Source organism: Thunnus thynnus, chromosome 1 (genome assembly GCF_963924715.1).
Source record: "Thunnus thynnus chromosome 1, fThuThy2.1, whole genome shotgun sequence".
Classification (NCBI taxonomy): Eukaryota; Metazoa; Chordata; class Actinopteri; order Scombriformes; family Scombridae; genus Thunnus; species Thunnus thynnus.
Genome location: NC_089517.1, coordinates 655,086 through 673,513, shown reverse-complemented (window position 1 = coordinate 673,513; position 18,428 = coordinate 655,086). Strand labels below are relative to the sequence as shown.

The window sequence follows — 18,428 nt, the reverse complement described above, 5'->3', positions numbered from 1 at the left end:
AACAGAATAAATGTATTTAGATTTTAAAGAGAGCAGGAGTTGTTTTAATTAGTAAAAGCTGCATTAAAGGCCAGGTTAAAATCAGATTTCTTTATTACAAAATATGTTATATAATGTTAAAGTGTTAGTACATGGATGGACCAGTACAGGGGACGGTTCCAGAGAAACTCACACTGCAAGACAGAAAAAACAAAACACACACAGGTTAGTAGCACTCAGCAGAATAACATGAAATACAAAACTCAAGAAGCAGAAGGAAACATCCAGCCAGTCATCAAAGCAACCCAACTGTCCTGTTAACTGGATAAAAGCAAGAAAATCTCCCCTCATTACTCTCAGCAGGTTTACAAAAACACAAAACAAACAAAAACAAAGATAAATGAAGTAAACTCCCTCCTTTACAACGAGCAACTCATAATCATTTATCATTTATCATTTATCATTAAGAGCCTCTTGGAGTCCAACAGGAAGTCAGCCATTGACAGGTGTTGTATTTTAACTCCTAGAGATTTAACCCGAGCGACTTCAAACATGGTAGGTTTCATCTAAACACAGGACTCGAGTCCTGTTTTTCAGGACTCGTGACTCGTGCATTGACTGCATTCAGACTCGGAAGTTGAAGACGAGGACTCGAATTTGTTAACTGATAAAGAAATAATATATATCCGATTTTTGCTGGTCAAATTTTCACACACACATATATATATATGAACTAGTGTTACCTGCCTTGTTGACATATTTTAAACTAACTTGGTTAAACTCTGTTGTTCTTGTTTATTGGTTTGAATTATTTTTTTATATTATGTTCTTAAACCTGTATGGTAGTCAAGAGCAATCACATCCTGATGGTTATTAATATATCTGGCTGGAGGGGAAGGAATGTTTCAGGATTATAATTATAATTCCTTTATCATCGTTGTTTTGCTGTAAACAAGTCGCACTGCTGAGAGCTCAATATCCAAGAATAAACCTCTTCATTCACACAAATCCAAACACACATACACGTTTGCCTTCATATGCAATAAAAATATTTTAGTATTGCACAAAATAAATATAGTATAAAAACAGCTGATTACATGTTTGACTGGGGGGGGCTTTCAGAGCAGAGGTCAGTGTGGTGATGTCTTTGGGATAAAAACTGTTTATTACGATGTCTTCAGCAGGCAGATGTGTGCTGGTAGTTTTCTGGGCTACCAGCAGCTGTTGTGTTCTTATGCTCCCCTGCACTTATTAATATATACACTGATACAGAATATATTCAAATTCAAAACAACTTTATTATCCAATTTTTGTTCGCTTTGGCTCGTATGTGCAGAAATCTGCTATTAAAAAAGATACATTAAAAGACATCACATCCAGACAGGACACATTTAAACACATTCATTTATAAATGTTTATATACACATAAAAAGCTCAGAGAAAGTACGAATGTTTCCTCACTGACACTGAGAGGAGAAACAAATGATCGACTCGAGTCAGCAGGAGCAACTTACTGTCACTAAAGATAAATAAAACAAAACATATATAAGTTAATCATATTCAAACACTATATTTGCACTTTTTCACAAGCAAAGACCACCAGGAAGTTTAATGTTTGGTTTATTAAAGATAAGGAACAGAGAAAGGCTTGAAAACCCAGAGAGTTGAGACTGAGAGGCGGTGGTTTCCTGGTTGCAGCAGTTTTTTACTTCCTCTCTCTCCTCCGTTGTGTCGCAGGTGTTTTCTCCGTGTGAAGTTTGGTAAGTGACAGTTTTCAGTTAGTTTACTGTAAAACATGTAAAAAGCAGAAAGTGAAGCTGCAGTTTGTGTTGAGAAGAGTTTATCTCTCTGCTAACAACAGTACAGCTGGTTAACACCAGGATCAGTTAAATTTAGAGAGTTTCATGATGTTTTAATATTGAAACTGTTACTATTCATGCTGCAGCTTCATGCTCATGCTGTGCTGTTTACAGGTTGGATTGAGTGTGTTGTTTCTGTTGTGTGTTTGTTAGTTTTCCTGGTGAATATGTGAAAGTGTGATATGTGAAGGTTGTTTAATGACACTTTAGCAAACAGCAGCAGTGGAGCTGCAGGAGATCCAGGTGTTAGTCTGAGCCCACAATACACACAGAGCCTGACTCTGCTAAATGTTTATTTATTAGGGCCCGAGCACCGAGTGCGAAGGCCCTGTTGGATCTGAAGGAATTCTTCTTCTTCTTCTTCTTCTTCTTCTTCTTCTCCACAATGAATCACATGTTTGAGTGGCTAAAAGTGGAAAACTCACCAAACTTTCCACATGCGTCAGAAGTGCTGGTAAATTGTATTTTATTGAGTGATCTGGCTCAGCGAGGCCACCGGGCTCCATAGCGTCCCCAAACTTGACCATGTTGGGATAAAGTTTCTGTGACGTTCATGAAATTCAGCAGGTTCATTGCTCTCATCAGTCTGGTCAGCAACTTTTAACTAGTAAATATTGTGATTAATAAAACCATCTGGCTTGGTGTGGAATATCTGCTCTATGACTTTTAGCATGTTTGAGGTGCTCGAATACTAACGAAACGTTGCACATACATCAGAAGGGCTGTAACTTGAGATCTGATCTGGGTTTTGGGGTCCAGTGTGGCTCAAGGTCGCCCCCTAGAGTCAAAGCCCCCACCTTTAAATTTGAGGTAGATGAACAATTTGTTAGTCAGATGTAACATCTCCAGACTTTAAAAACGCCTCCTGGAGGCCGTACCATCAGTCCAACAGGAAGTCAGCCATTTTGAATCTACTTTGCAGTTTTTGTGCAGTTTTTGCCATTTGTAGGTTTTGTACTTTAACAAACTCCTCCTACACATATAAACATATATATTTCAAGTATCTTTTGTCTTTTTACTGTTCAACTATTTACCACAATGAATTCATGACATAAATCTCTTATAAACATGAAAAGCATGTCAGTTTGTGTTTGTTCTCCGCCGCGGTTTACTGCTCCACTCGCTCAGAGAAACCAGTACGAATGTTTCCCCTCTGACACTGAGAGGAGACAGAAATGATCAAAACACTATATTTGCACTTTTTCACAAACAAAGACCACCAGGAAGCTTAATGTTTGGTTTATTAAAGATAAGGAACAGAGAAAGGCTTGAAAACCCAGAAAGTTGAGACTGAGGGGCTGTCTGACTGAATCCTGCTGTGGTTCTTGTGTTCAAAGAGAGAAAGACTCACATATATCCACCTACCAGCATCCAGCCAACATCACTGTGACTGAGACAGAAGTAACAACAGTATAGCTGGTTAGCACCATGCTAACATGCTAACATGCTAACAGCACGTGTCTCATCAACAGTCATTAACTGTTTTTCTGCTGTTTGATGCTGCAGCTTCATGTTCAGCTCTGTGTTTGTTTCTGTGTGTTTACAGGTTGGATTGAGTGTGTTGTTTCTGTTGTGTGTTTGTTAGTTTTCCTGGTGAATATGTGAAAGTGTGATATGTGAAGGTTGTTTGATGACACAATAACAAACAGCAGCAGTGGAGCTGCAGGAGATCCAGGTGATAGTCTGAGCCCAGAATCACCTGGATCTCACCAACAGCCAGAAATAGATTTTATTTATTTATTACAGTAAGGGTGCTCGTAGTGGCCAAAAGGGACAAAGACTCTCTGAGGATATTTATAGCAAACTGTAATAAATTATCACATTTCATATCAGTAATAAAAAATAAATTATATTACATATATTATATTAAATGAGTCTTGTTGAAAATGTGACGTCACCAAAGCAGCCCTGATGGGATAAAACCTTCCAAAGTGACTTTTCTGACAATCAAATAATATTATATTATAAACTTCATCAAATTTAAAGTCACTTTACTGGAAATTAAAGGAAAATCACTTCACATTGATAAATGTATTATAACACATTGACTGAGTCCTAAAGTTTGATCTTTTTCCTTTAAGAGTTTTGCTGATAAATTCATTTTAATCCACAACGACCCGAATAAAAGCATCTAAAATATGAAATCATTTTACAGTTTGGGAGAAAATAAAACAATAAATTTCTGTTATTTTTCATTCAGTTCACACTGAGTTATTATTGATATTTAAAAGATAAATTAATCAAACAATCTGCTAAATGTTGGTGTGATGTTGGACATGTAGTTTTATTATTATTTGTCCTGCAGAGCAGCTGGTTGTGCAGCAGTGAAACACAAACACTTCATATCAATATAAACTAGAAATGTGTGAAAACACAAGTTAAAACCTTAAAAAGAAGTGAAATTCTACTAAAACTGTAAAATCATCAAATAAAGACTTTGTGTGCTGAATGTGTTGAGAGTTGAGTTGAGAGATGCAGACGTGATGAAAGAGGATCATGTGATATTTTCACTAGTGAGCAGCTCATGTGACACACAGACGTGATACAAACATGTACAAAGTTGATGTTTGGATCAATTTATTTCATTAATGTTCATATTGAAATGATTCTTCTGAAGCATTAAAGAGGTTTGGAGTCAGATCCAACATGGAGGATGTTTCCAGCACTTTGAGCTGCTGGATCACTGCGTCTGATTTCTGATCCATTTAATAAGTGTGTGTGTGAGTTCAAGGTTTCACTGTCATTACACAATACAGGACAATGAAATGCAGCTGCTCTATGTGACACATTCAGACAACACAAACACAACATTCATTAGAATCACAGTAGAGTCAGAGAAGTGAAATGAATCAGTTTTAGTCAGTTTGTGAGGTCCAGCGAGCTCAGACTGCTGCAGTGTGATCCAACAGTCCTGCAGTAAATCCTCCCTCATGAAGCTTCAATGTTCAGTTTGTGTTCAAACTGTTTCAGAGACGCGTTGATTCAACCTGTTGCTCATTTTGGAGGCTGTAGTTTGTGCTGCTGTTGGATGATATTGTGTTATACTGACAGCTGTTTCTCATATTCTATCAATGAGGGAGGACTAAATATTATATATATAATAATATACAACCATCAGAGAACAGTAGAGTGTAAATGATGAAGCTGTTCCATGTAGACCGGCTCATGTGTCACCTCCCGTTTCCTAAAATCTATCAGCTGCTTGGTTTTGCTGACGTTGTGCAGCAGCTTGTTCTCTGAGCAGCAGACGGTCAGATGTTTGGATTTTCTCTCCATATGAAGTCTCCTGGCTGTTTGTAATGGATGATGGTGGTGTCGTTCTTCCTCCAGCTGTCAGTGGGAGGCAGATTTGATGTCTGTAGACTTTGACAGTGAAGTGATGATGAAGTGATGGACTGATGAAGGAGAATCAGCAGCATCTTCTCTCTCTGTGTTTCCTCCACAGCTGAAGCTACAAAGTCTCTGTGACTGGATGTGACTGGACTGAGTGCAGCTCTCCCAGCAGCTGTTTCTCTGCTGTGGATCAGTGTGAGGACAGAGAGGAGGGAGTCCCTCCCTCTAAAAGCTCTACCAAAGCTCCAAAGACCAAAGCTCAGAGGTGAGATGAGGATCTCTAACTGTCCATCACTGTTCTCCACCATCATTATTCACACTCACTGTCACATCTGACACTCAACTACTGAATAATAACTCACAATAACTCAGAATGAACGACTGACTTTACTGTGTTTCTCTAAACTTGTGGCTGGTTTTATATCCAACATTAATCTGGAACTCAGAATATCTGTTGCTGATTGAAGTAAGAAGAGTTTAACCAACTCTCTGCAGAAACGTTTGGGACATGACTAGTGTCTTCTAGAGGTTTCTGACTCTGTCCTGCTAAACTTTGGGTCTGATGACCATAATGCCACCCAGAGCTTCTAACAACAGCACTGAGGAATATTTCACAGTGTGTGAATTGTTGCTTAAACAAGACAAAAGAAGCTTCAGAACTTGTTTACAGATCATAGTTGATTCAAGAGGATTGATGATCTGTCAAAGCAAGTCTATGATTTCATGATGAGTCTCAGAATGACTCAAAAGGAATTTGATGATTTTAAATTTTCATGTAAAACTTGGTCCGAGAACTGTAAAGAAACCCGGACAGATTTGGAAACAGTTTATAAAAGTCAAGACGTCATAATATTGTTGTAGATGGCGTTAAAGAGTCTGGGAGAGAAAAGGTTTCTGAATCTGAAGAAAAAGTGAGAAAATTAAAGCTGCAAGCAGCGTTGAACGGGCCCTCGCGCCCCTGTGCAAACATGTAAAGTTTGGTGCAGACTGGAGCAACTTCCTCTGTCATGGTGAAACATCATTATTGTTGATGAGAGTTTGACTTGGAGAGATCAAACTGGGTTAGCAGAAAAATCAATAAATCTATTGGTATAATACGGAGGGTTAATCATCTTGTCACCACAAACTGCCTCCTTACTCTTTATTACAGTCTAATTTATCTCTACCTGTCGTATTATAATATAGTTTGGATGAGTACTTTTCCTACTAAACATTTTGTTATGATTGCAGCTCGATCAGAGTTACACATCTCATCTGCTCCTCTGTTTCAGAAACTGCAGATTCTTACTATTAATAACATCAATATTTCTCAAATATGTGTTTTTATTTATAAGATTCTAGTGCAGTTAATATTTCTGAGCAGTTCAAGACTTTAAAGCAAATTCACACATCCGTTTTTACTCAACTCATCGATCTTCAGATCTTCATCCTCCTAAATTTCTCACTTGCAGATGTCAATTATTGATAAGATTTCCCACCTGGTCAAAAACTGTTTCTCTTTAAAATGTTACAAAAGATGCTTTAAAGAACATTTAACTGCTTTTCTCTGTGTTTTTATGTTGATCTATATCATAGTGACATGTATCATATACAGGTGTATAAACCAATTTTTTTGTTTTTATTTTGTTTTTTTATTGTTGTTGTTGTTATTATATATATTGTTATTATTTGTTTTCCATCACTTGTATGTAGTCACAATATTTTTGTAACATTGTGAAATTTTAATATTTCTTTAGGAGGAGGCTTTAAATAGACCTGCTGGTTTTCTGCCTCTCACTGCACTGTATATTATTTATTCTTTGTCATTTTTTTGTATTTTTTTTAATTGTGAAAAAAAAATTTAAAAGACAAACTTTCTGAGTTAACAAAGACCTCAATGACTGATTAGTCAACTAATCAATAAGATGAAGCATCTTTCATCAGATGACATGTTGATGAACAGGAGAACGTTTCTCATCCACTGTCTTCTTACTGATTTTCATTCTGCTTCTAAAACTTCAGCTGCTGACAGTCTGGTCAAAATTCATTTTTTTAAACTCTTTGATTTGTTAATTGTTTGTTTGTATCAGGATGCAGCAGCAGAGAGCAGACTCTCCTGAACCCAGATGTGTCAGTGTCGACTCTATGGATCGTCCTATTCAGTTAAAAGATGGACAACCTGCTGATGGAAGGTAAGAATTTAAAACTGAAGTTTGTTATTATCTGACTCTCCTGAGAAGAGGAATCAATATATTGTTTCAGCAGTGACATCACAGTGTCCACCTGTGCAACAGTCACATGTCAAAGAGTTCAGTGTTATAAGACACCAACATGGTCACTATATCAATATGTGTGTTTAACTTTGAAAACATCACATCCAATAATCAGAGCAGCAGCTAACTTGGATGTGTCTGTCTGGAGCTTCAAAGATGGATCCTGCTGAGCAAAGGTCAGAATATTGATCTCAGGATTGATAAACTGACTGAACAGATTGATAATTGACAGAAAGGATTGTTAGACACAAGAATGTTTTATATTTATGGAAGATGAGAAAAAATCTAAAATGTCTCATTAAAGACAAATCAAAGAAAGACAGAAAATGAGATACAATGCACGTTATATATACGTGTTTCCTTTTCATGTAAGTGTTTACTGTGTCATAATTAATGAAAAACCTTTGGTAAAGACACAATGAAGGTTTCTCAGGCTGCATTAAAATCAAACCAGAACACAGAAAACAAAGTGAAAAGGTGTTTTACATTTCAGTGTTTGTTGTCTTGTCTGTTCTTTCATGCAGCACAATCCATCTCATTAAAACTGCAAACAGTCTCACAAATGGAACTAAACATACAGTCAGTAGTTCTGTCCCTCAGCCCACAGGAAACTGTTTTATTGTGAAAGGCTGTCTGTCATGTTTGACTTCACCTCTGCTGGTGTTGATAAGCTCCGCCCATGGCGCTGCCTCCAAGCTGTGATTGGACGGCTGATTATTTTTCAGTTTGACAGGAACATCTTCATCTCAGAAAGACTCAGCTCCCTCTCTCACAGAGCTTCTTATTCAGTGTTGGCAGGTGTTTGCTGCCCTCTGCAGGACAACACTGACATGTAACACACCTCCTCACTTTGTTTCTGTGCTATGATTTATTGTTTTCTTTTTCACTTCATTTATTTCATCTTGTTCAATTTAACAGACAAAACATTAATATAATTACAATATTAATCCACCTGATCCCTGAACCCTCATGTACGGGCTCCATCAGACACAGCTTATACCAGTTTCATTTCATACTTTTATTTCTGTTTCTTCTTCTCTCCTCTCTTCTAAACAAATAAACAAACAACATGAAACAAGAAGGGAAAATGAAGAAAAAAGGATCTTTTCCTTGTTTCTCTCACAGATCAAGAGGACAATATGTTAAATGACTCCATTCAAATCAGAAATGTTTTGAAAATTATTATCAGGATCTGTATGGATCAGATGGGAAATAAACAGGAGATTATTCTCATAGTTTACAGGAAATCTTATTCTGCCAAAATTCAAAGATGATACTAAACAATGGATGGATGAAGATGTTACAGAAAAAGAGGAAGCTGATGACAAAACATGTCTGAAAACACATGAAGCACCAGGGACAGTTTTTAAAACAATGTATGGATCACCTTGTACCTCCTCTAACAGAGTCTGTACAGAGTAAAAGCTGCTTGATGTTGTGTTCATCCATCTGAAGGCTGAACTGGGATGTTTATAGTTCCATCTTTAGTTATTGAGGTTGGTACAGATTGTTACTGAGCCATAGAGCTCCTGTAGAACATCCTCACTTCCTTCTTCTTCTGTTGACTCATCACCAAGTCGCCTGCCGTCCTCTTTTCATCACTGGAGGAATTTGAACTCATCAGTCACTCTGTTCTGAAAGATTTATATTAAATTCTGGGATTTAAACTGATGATTAATCCTCCATGTCTTTGGTTTTAACTTCATACTTTTGTCACTGTTTTATTTGTATCAGGATGCAGCAGCAGAGAGCAGACTCTCCTCAACCCAGCTGTGTCAGTGTCGACTCTATGGAGCGTCCTATTACGTTAAAAGATGGACAACCTGCTGATGGAAGGTAATAATGTAAAACTGAAGTTTGTTATTATCTGACTCTCCTGAGAAGAGGAATCAGTATATTGTTTCAGCAGTGACATCACAGTGTCCACCTGTGCAACAGTCACATGTCAAAGAGTTCAGTGTTATAAGACACCAACATGGTCACTATATCAATATGTGTGTTTAACTTTGAAAACATCACATCCAATAATCAGAGCAGCAGCTAACTTGGATGTGTCTGTCTGGAGCTTCAAAGATGGATCCTGCTGAGCAACGGTCAGAATATTGATCTCAGGATTGATAAACTGACTGAACAGATTTATAATTGATAGAAAGGTTTGTTAGACATAAAAATGTTTTATATTTATGGAAGATGAGACAAATTCTAAAATGTCTCATTAAAGACAAATCAAAGAAAGACAGAAAATGAGATACAATGCACGTTATGTATACGTGTTTCCTTTTCATGTAAGTGTTTATTGTGTCATAATTAATTGAAAAACCTTTGGTAAAGAGACAATGAAGGTTTCTCAGGCTGCATTAAAATCAAACCAGAACACAGAAAACAAAGTGAAAAGGTGTTTCACATTTCAGTGTTTGTTGTCTTGTATGTTCTTTCATGCAGCACAATCCATCTCATTAAAACTGCAAACAGTCTCACAAATGGAACTAAACATACAGTCAGTAGTTCTGTCCCTCAGCCCACAGGAAACTGTTTTATTGTGAAAGGCTGTCTGTCATGTTTGACTTCACCTCTGCTGGTGTTGATAAGCTCCGCCCATGGCGCTGCCTCCAAGCTGTGATTGGACGTCTGATTATTTTTCAGTTTGACAGGAACATCTTCATCTCAGAAAGACTCAGCTCCCTCTCTCACAGAGCTTCTTATTCAGTGTTGGCAGGTGTTTGCTGCCCTCTGCAGGACAACACTGACATGTAACACACCTCCTCACTTTGTTTCTGTGCTATGATTTATTGTTTTCTTTTTCACTTCATTTATTTCATCTTGTTCAATTTAACAGACAAAACATTAATATAATTACAATATTAATCCACCTGATCCCTGAACCCTCATGTACGGGCTCCATCAGACACAGCTTATACCAGTTTCATTTCATACTTTTATTTCTGTTTCTTCTTCTCTCCTCTCTTCTAAACAAATAAACAAACAACATGAAACAAGAAGGGAAAATGAAGAAAAAAGGATCTTTTCCTTGTTTCTCTCACAGATCAAGAGGACAATATGATAAATGACTCCATTCAAATCAGAAATGTTTTGAAAATTATTATCAGGATCTGTATGGATCAGATGGGAAATAAACAGGAGATTATTCTCATAATTTACAGGAAATCTTATTCTGCCAAAATTCAAAGATGATACTAAACAATGGATGGATGAAGATGTTACAGAAAAAGAGGAAGCTGATGACAAAACATGTCTGAAAACACATGAAGCACCAGGGACAGTTTTTAAAACAATGTATGGATCACCTTGTACCTCCTCTAACAGAGTCTGTACAGAGTAAAAGCTGCTTGATGTTGTGTTCATCCATCTGAAGGCTGAACTGGGATGTTTATAGTTCCATCTTTAGTTATTGAGGTTGGCACAGATTGTTACTGAGCCATAGAACTCCTGTAGAACATCCTCACTTCCTTCTTCTTCTGTTGACTCATCACCAAGTCGCCTGCCATCCTCTTTTCATCACTGGAGGAATTTGAACTCACCAGTCACTCTGTTCTGAAAGATTTCTATTAAATTCTGGGATTTAAAATGATGATTAATCCTCCATGTCTTTGGTTTTAACTGCATGCTTTTGTCACTGTTTTATTTGTATCAGGATGCAGCAGCAGAGAGCAGACTCTCCTGATCCCAGCTGTGTCAGTGTCGACTCTATGGATCGTCCTATTAAGTTAAAAGATGGACGACCTGCTGATGGAAGGTAAGAATGTAAAACTGATGTTTGTTATTATCTGACTCTCCTGAGAAGAGGAATCAATATATTGTTTCAGCAGTGACATCACAGTGTCCACCTGTGCAACAGTCACATGTCAAAGAGTTCAGTGTTATAAGACACCAACATGGTCACTATATCAATATGTGTGTTTAACTTTGAAAACATCACATCCAATAATCAGAGCAGCAGCTAACTTGGATGTGTCTGTCTGGAGCTTCAAAGATGGATCCTGCTGAGCAAAGGTCAGAATATTGATCTCAGGATTGATAAACTGACTGAACAGATTGATAATTGACAGAAATGATTGTTAGACACAAAAATGTTTTATATTTATGGAAGATGAGAAAAATTCTAAAATGTCTCATTAAAGACAAATCAAAGAAAGACAGAAAATGAGATACAATGCACGTTATGTATACGTGTTTCCTTTTCATGTAAGTGTTTACTGTGTCATAATTAATGAAAAACCTTTGGTAAAGACACAATGAAGGTTTCTCAGGCTGCATTAAAATCAAACCAGAACACAGAAAACAAAGTGAAAAGGTGTTTTACATTTCAGTATTTGTTGTCTTGTCTGTTCTTTCATGCAGCACAATCCATCTCATTAAAACTGCAAACAGTCTCACAAATGGAACTAAACATACAGTCAGTAGTTCTGTCCCTCAGCCCACAGGAAACTGTTTTATTGTGAAAGGCTGTCTGTCATGTTTGACTTCACCTCTGCTGGTGTTGATAAGCTCCGCCCATGGCGCTGCCTCCAAGCTGTGATTGGACAGCTGATTATTTTTCAGTTTGACAGGAACATCTTCATCTCAGAAAGATTCAGCTCCCTCTCTCACAGAGCTTCTTATTCAGTGTTGGCAGGTGTTTGCTGCCCTCTGCAGGACAACACTGACATGTAACACACCTGCTCACTTTGTTTCTGTGCTCTGATTTATTGTTTTTTTTTTCACTTTATTTATTTCATCTTGTTCAATTTAACAGACAAAACATTAATATAATTACAATATTAATCCACCTGATCCCTGAACCCTCATGTACCGGCTCCATCAGGCACAGCTTATACCAGTTTCATTTCATACCTTATTTTCTTCTTCTTCTCTCCTCTCTTCTAAACAAACAAACAAACAACAGAAAACAAGAAGGGAAAATGAAGAAAAAAGGATCTTTTCCTTTTTTCTCTCACAGATCAAGAGGGTAATATGATAAATGACCCCATTCAAATCAGAAATGTTAAAATTAAATTGAAAATTATTATCAGGATCTGTATGGATCAGATGGGAAATAAACAGGAGATTATTCTCATAGTTTACAGGAAATCTTATTCTGCCAAAATTCAAAGATGATACTAAACAATGGATGGATGAAGATGTTACAGAAAAAGAGGAAGCTGATGACAAAACATGTCTGAAAACACATGAAGCACCAGGGACAGTTTTTAAAACAATGTCTGGATCACCTTGTACCTCCTCTAACAGAGTCTGTACAGAGTAAAAGCTGCTTGATGTTGTGTTCATCCATCTGAAGGCTGAACTGGGATGTTTATAGTTCCATCTTTAGTTATTGAGGTTGGCACAGATTGTTACTGAGCCATAGAGCTCCTGTAGAACATCCTCACTTCCTTCTTCTTCTGTTGACTCATCACCAAGTCGCCTGCCATCCTCTTTTCATCACTGGAGGAATTTGAACTCATCAGTCACTCTGTTCTGAAAGATTTCTATTAAATTCTGGGATTTAAACTGCTGATTAATCCTTCATGTCTTTGGTTTTAACTGCATGCTTTTGTCACTGTTTTATTTGTATCAGGATGCAACAGCAGAGAGCAGACTCTCCTGAACCCAGCTGTGTCAGTGTCGACTCTATGGATCGTCCTATTAAGTTAAAAGATGGACAACCTGCTGATGGAAGGTAAGAATGTAAAACTGATGTTTGTTATTATCTGACTCTCCTGAGAAGAGGAATCAATATATTGTTTCAGCAGTGACATCACAGTGTCCACCTGTGCAACAGTCACATGTCAAAGACTTCAGTGTTATAAGACACCAACATGGTCACTATATCAATATGTGTGTGTAACTTTGAAAACATCACATCCAATAATCAGAGCAGCAGCTAACTTGGATGTGTCTGTCTGGAGCTTCAAAGATGGATCCTGCTGAGCAAAGGTCAGAATATTGATCTCAGGATTGATAAACTGACTGAACAGATTGATAATTGACAGAAATGATTGTTAGACACAAGAATGTTTTATATTTATGGAAGATGAGAAAAATTCTAAAATGGTTCATTAAAGACAAATCAAAGAAAGACAGAAAATGAGATACAATGCTCGTTATGTATACGTGTTTCCTTTTCATGTAAGTGTTTACTGTGTCATAATTAATGAAAAACCTTTGGTAAAGACACAATGAAGGTTTCTCAGGCTGCATTAAAATCAAACCAGAACACAGAAAACAAAGTGAAAAGGTGTTTTACATTTCAGTATTTGTTGTCTTGTCTGTTCTTTCATGCAGCACAATCCATCTCATTAAAACTGCAAACAGTCTCACAAATGGAAATAAACATACAGTCAGTAGTTCTGTCCCTCAGCCCACAGGAAACTGTTTTATTGTGAAAGGCTGTCTGTCATGTTTGACTTCACCTCTGCTGGTGTTGATAAGCTCCGCCCATGGCGCTGCCTCCAAGCTGTGATTGGATGGCTGATTATTTTTCAGTTTGGCAGGAACATCTTCATCTCAGAAAGATTCAGCTCCCTCTCTCACAGAGCTTCTTATTCAGTGTTGGCAGGTGTTTGCTGCCCTCTGCAGGACAACACTGACATGTAACACACCTCCTCACTTTGTTTCTGTGCTATGATTTATTGTTTTCTTTTTCACTTTATTTATTTCATCTTGTTCAATTTAACAGACAAAACATTAATATAATTACAATATTAATCCACCTGATCCCTGAACCCTCATGTACCGGCTCCATCAGGCACAGCTTATACCAGTTTCATTTCATACCTTATTTTCTTCTTCTTCTCTCCTCTCTTCTAAACAAACAAACAAACAACATGAAACAAGAAGGGAAAATGAAGAAAAAAGGATCTTTTCCTTTTTTCTCTCACAGATCAAGAGGGTAATATGATAAATGACTCCATTCAAATCAGAAATGTTTTGAAAATTATTATCAGGATCTGTATGGATCAGATGGGAAATGGACAGGAGATTATTCTCATAGTTTACAGGAAATCTTACTCTCCCAAAATTCAAAGATGATACTAAACAATGGATGGATGAAGATGTTACAGAAAAAGAGGAAGCTGATGACAAAACATGTCTGAAAACACATAAAGCACCAGGGACAGTTTTTAAAACAATGTCTGGATCACCTTGTACCTCCTCTAACAGAGTCTGTACAGAGTAAAAGCTGCTTGATGTTGTGTTCATCCATCTGAAGGATGAACTGGGATGTTTATAGATCCATCTTTAGTTATTGAGGTTGGTACAGATTGTTACTGAGCCATAGAACTCCTGTAGAACATCCTCACTTCCTTCTTCTTCTGTTGACTCATCACCAAGTCGCCTGCCGTCCTCTTTTCATCACTGGAGGAATTTGAACTCATCAGTCACTCTGTTCTGAAAGATTTATATTAAATTCTGGGATTTAAACTGCTGATTAATCCTCCATGTCTTTGGTTTTAACTTCATACTTTTGTCACTGTTTTGTTTGTATCAGGATGCAGCAGCAGAGAGCAGACTCTCTTGAACCCAGCTGTGTCAGTGTCCACTCTATGGATCGTCCTATTAAGTTAAAAGTTGGACAACCTGCTGATGGAAGGTAAGAATGTAAAACTGAAGTTTGTTATTATCTGACTCTCCTGAGAAGAGGAATCAATATATTGTTTCAGCAGTGACATCACAGTGTCCACCTGTGCAACAGTCACATGTCAAAGAGTTCAGTGTTATAAGACACCAACATGGTCACTATATCAATATGTGTGTTTAACTTTGAAAACATCACATCCAATAATCAGAGCAGCAGCTAACTTGGATGTGTCTGTCTGGAGCTTCAAAGATGGATCCTGCTGAGCAAAGGTCAGAATATTGATCTCAGGATTGATAAACTGACTGAACAGATTGATAATTGACAGAAATGATTGTTAGACACAAGAATGTTTTATATTTATGGAAGATGAGAAAAATTCTATAATGTCTCATTAAAGACAAATCAAAGAAAGACAGAAAATGAGATACAATGCACGTTATATATACGTGTTTCCTTTTCATGTAAGTGTTTATTGTGTCATAATTAATTGAAAAACCTTTGGTAAAGAGACAATGAAGGTTTCTCAGGCTGCATTAAAATCAAACCAGAACACAGAAAACAAAGTGAAAAGGTGTTTTACATTTCAGTGTTTGTTGTCTTGTCTGTTCTTTCATGCAGCACAATCCATCTCATTAAAACTGCAAACAGTCTCACAAATGGAACTAAACATACAGTCAGTAGTTCTGTCCCTCAGCCCACAGGAAACTGTTTTATTGTGAAAGGCTGTCTGTCATGTTTGACTTCACCTCTGCTGGTGTTGATAAGCTCCGCCCATGGCGCTGCCTCCAAGCTGTGATTGGACGGCTGATTGTTTTTCAGTTTGACAGGAACATCTTCATCTCAGAAAGACTCAGCTCCCTCTCTCACAGAGCTTCTTATTCAGTGTTGGCAGGTGTTTGCTGCCCTCTGCAGGACAACACTGACATGTAACACACCTCCTCACTTTGTTTCTGTGCTCTGATTTATTGTTTTCTTTTTCACTTTATTTATTTCATCTTGTTCAATTTAACAGACAAAACATTAATATAATTACAATATTAATCCACCTGATCCCTGAACCCTCATGTACCGGCTCCATCAGGCACAGCTTATACCAGTTTCATTTCATACCTTATTTTCTTCTTCTTCTCTCCTCTCTTCTAAACAAACAAACAAACAACATGAAACAAGAAGGGAAAATGAAGAAAAAAGGATCTTTTCCTTTTTTCTCTCACAGATCAAGAGGGTAATATGATAAATGACTCCATTCAAATCAGAAATGTTTTGAAAATTATTATCAGGATCTGTATGGATCAGATGGGAAATGGACAGGAGATTATTCTCATAGTTTACAGGAAATCTTACTCTCCCAAAATTCAAAGATGATACTAAACAATGGATGGATGAAGATGTTACAGAAAAAGAGGAAGCTGATGACAAAACATGTCTGAAAACACATAAAGCACCAGGGACAGTTTTTAAAACAATGTCTGGATCACCTTGTACCTCCTCTAACAGAGTCTGTACAGAGTAAAAGCTGCTTGATGTTGTGTTCATCCATCTGAAGGATGAACTGGGATGTTTATAGATCCATCTTTAGTTATTGAGGTTGGCACAGATTGTTACTGAGCCATAGAACTCCTGTAGAACATCCTCACTTCCTTCTTCTTCTGTTGACTCATCACCAAGTCGCCTGCCGTCCTCTTTTCATCACTGGAGGAATTTGAACTCATCAGTCACTCTGTTCTGAAAGATTTATATTAAATTCTGGGATTTAAACTGCTGATTAATCCTCCATGTCTTTGGTTTTAACTTCATACTTTTGTCACTGTTTTGTTTGTATCAGGATGCAGCAGCAGAGAGCAGACTCTCTTGAACCCAGCTGTGTCAGTGTCCACTCTATGGATCGTCCTATTAAGTTAAAAGTTGGACAACCTGCTGATGGAAGGTAAGAATGTAAAACTGAAGTTTGTTATTATCTGACTCTCCTGAGAAGAGGAATCAATATATTGTTTCAGCAGTGACATCACAGTGTCCACCTGTGCAACAGTCACATGACAAAGAGTTCAGTGTTATAAGACACCAACATGGTCACTATATCAATATGTGTGTTTAACTTTGAAAACATCACATCCAATAATCAGAGCAGCAGCTAACTTGGATGTGTCTGTCTGGAGCTTCAAAGATGGATCCTGCTGAGCAAAGGTCAGAATATTGATCTCAGGATTGATAAACTGACTGAACAGATTGATAATTGACAGAAATGATTGTTAGACACAAGAATGTTTTATATTTATGGAAGATGAGAAAAATTCTATAATGTCTCATTAAAGACAAATCAAAGAAAGACAGAAAATGAGATACAATGCACGTTATATATACGTGTTTCCTTTTCATGTAAGTGTTTATTGTGTCATAATTAATTGAAAAACCTTTGGTAAAGAGACAATGAAGGTTTCTCAGGCTGCATTAAAATCAAACCAGAACACAGAAAACAAAGTGAAAAGGTGTTTTACATTTCAGTGTTTGTTGTCTTGTCTGTTCTTTCATGCAGCACAATCCATCTCATTAAAACTGCAAACAGTCTCACAAATGGAACTAAACATACAGTCAGTAGTTCTGTCCCTCAGCCCACAGGAAACTGTTTTATTGTGAAAGGCTGTCTGTCATGTTTGACTTCACCTCTGCTGGTGTTGATAAGCTCCGCCCATGGCGCTGCCTCCAAGCTGTGATTGGACAGCTGATTATTTTTCAGTTTGACAGGAACATCTTCATCTCAGAAAGACTCAGCTCCCTCTCTCACAGAGCTTCTTATTCAGTGTTGGCAGGTGTTTGCTGCCCTCTGCAGGACAACACTGACATGTAACACACCTCCTCACTTTGTTTCTGTGCTCTGATTTATTGTTTTCTTTTTCACTTTATTTATTTCATCTTGTTCAATTTAACAGACAAAACATTAATATAATTACAATATTAATCCACCTGATCCCTGAACCCTCATGTACCGGCTCCATCAGGCACAGCTTATACCAGTTTCATTTCATACCTTATTTTCTTCTTCTTCTCTCCTCTCTTCTAATCAAACAAACAAACAACATGAAACAAGGAGGGAAAATGAAGAAAAAAGGATCTTTTCCTTGTTTCTCTCACAGATCAAGAGGGTAAAATGATAAATGACCCCATTCAAATCAGAAATGTTTTGAAAGTTACTATCAGGATCTGTATGGATCAGATGGGAAATGAACAGGAGATTATTCTCATAATTTACAGGAAATCTTATTCTGCCAAAATTCAAAGATGATACTAAACAATGGATGGATGAAGATGTTACACAAAAAGAGGAAGCTGATGTCATAACATCTCTGAAAACACATAAAGCACCAGGGACAGTTTTTAAAAATGTCTGGATCACCTTGTACCTCCTCTAACAGAGTCTGTACAGAGTAA

General features: G+C 37.3%; 1 protein-coding gene across 4 annotated transcripts in view; it reads left to right on the top strand.

Annotated features, from left to right (window-relative positions):
- The first annotated feature begins 1,464 nt into the window (after positions 1 to 1,464).
- Positions 1,465 to 18,428, top strand: part of LOC137184991 (NLR family CARD domain-containing protein 3-like) — a 281,932-nt gene continuing 264,968 nt past the window's right edge. For 2 of the 4 annotated variants that reach the window (XM_067595042.1, XM_067593559.1), the window contains exons 1-5: positions 1,465 to 1,739; positions 5,284 to 5,436; positions 7,241 to 7,342; positions 11,076 to 11,177; positions 12,999 to 13,100. In XM_067595042.1, coding sequence (XP_067451143.1) covers positions 7,242 to 7,342; positions 11,076 to 11,177; positions 12,999 to 13,100 — 305 coding nt within the window. In that variant the 5' untranslated portion in view covers positions 1,465 to 1,739; positions 5,284 to 5,436; position 7,241. Of the gene's footprint in view, positions 1,740 to 5,283; positions 5,437 to 7,240; positions 7,343 to 11,075; positions 11,178 to 12,998; positions 13,101 to 16,850; positions 16,930 to 18,428 lie in introns of those variants that run through there. The other 2 variants (XM_067594205.1, XM_067595823.1) reach the window with 2 other exon arrangements.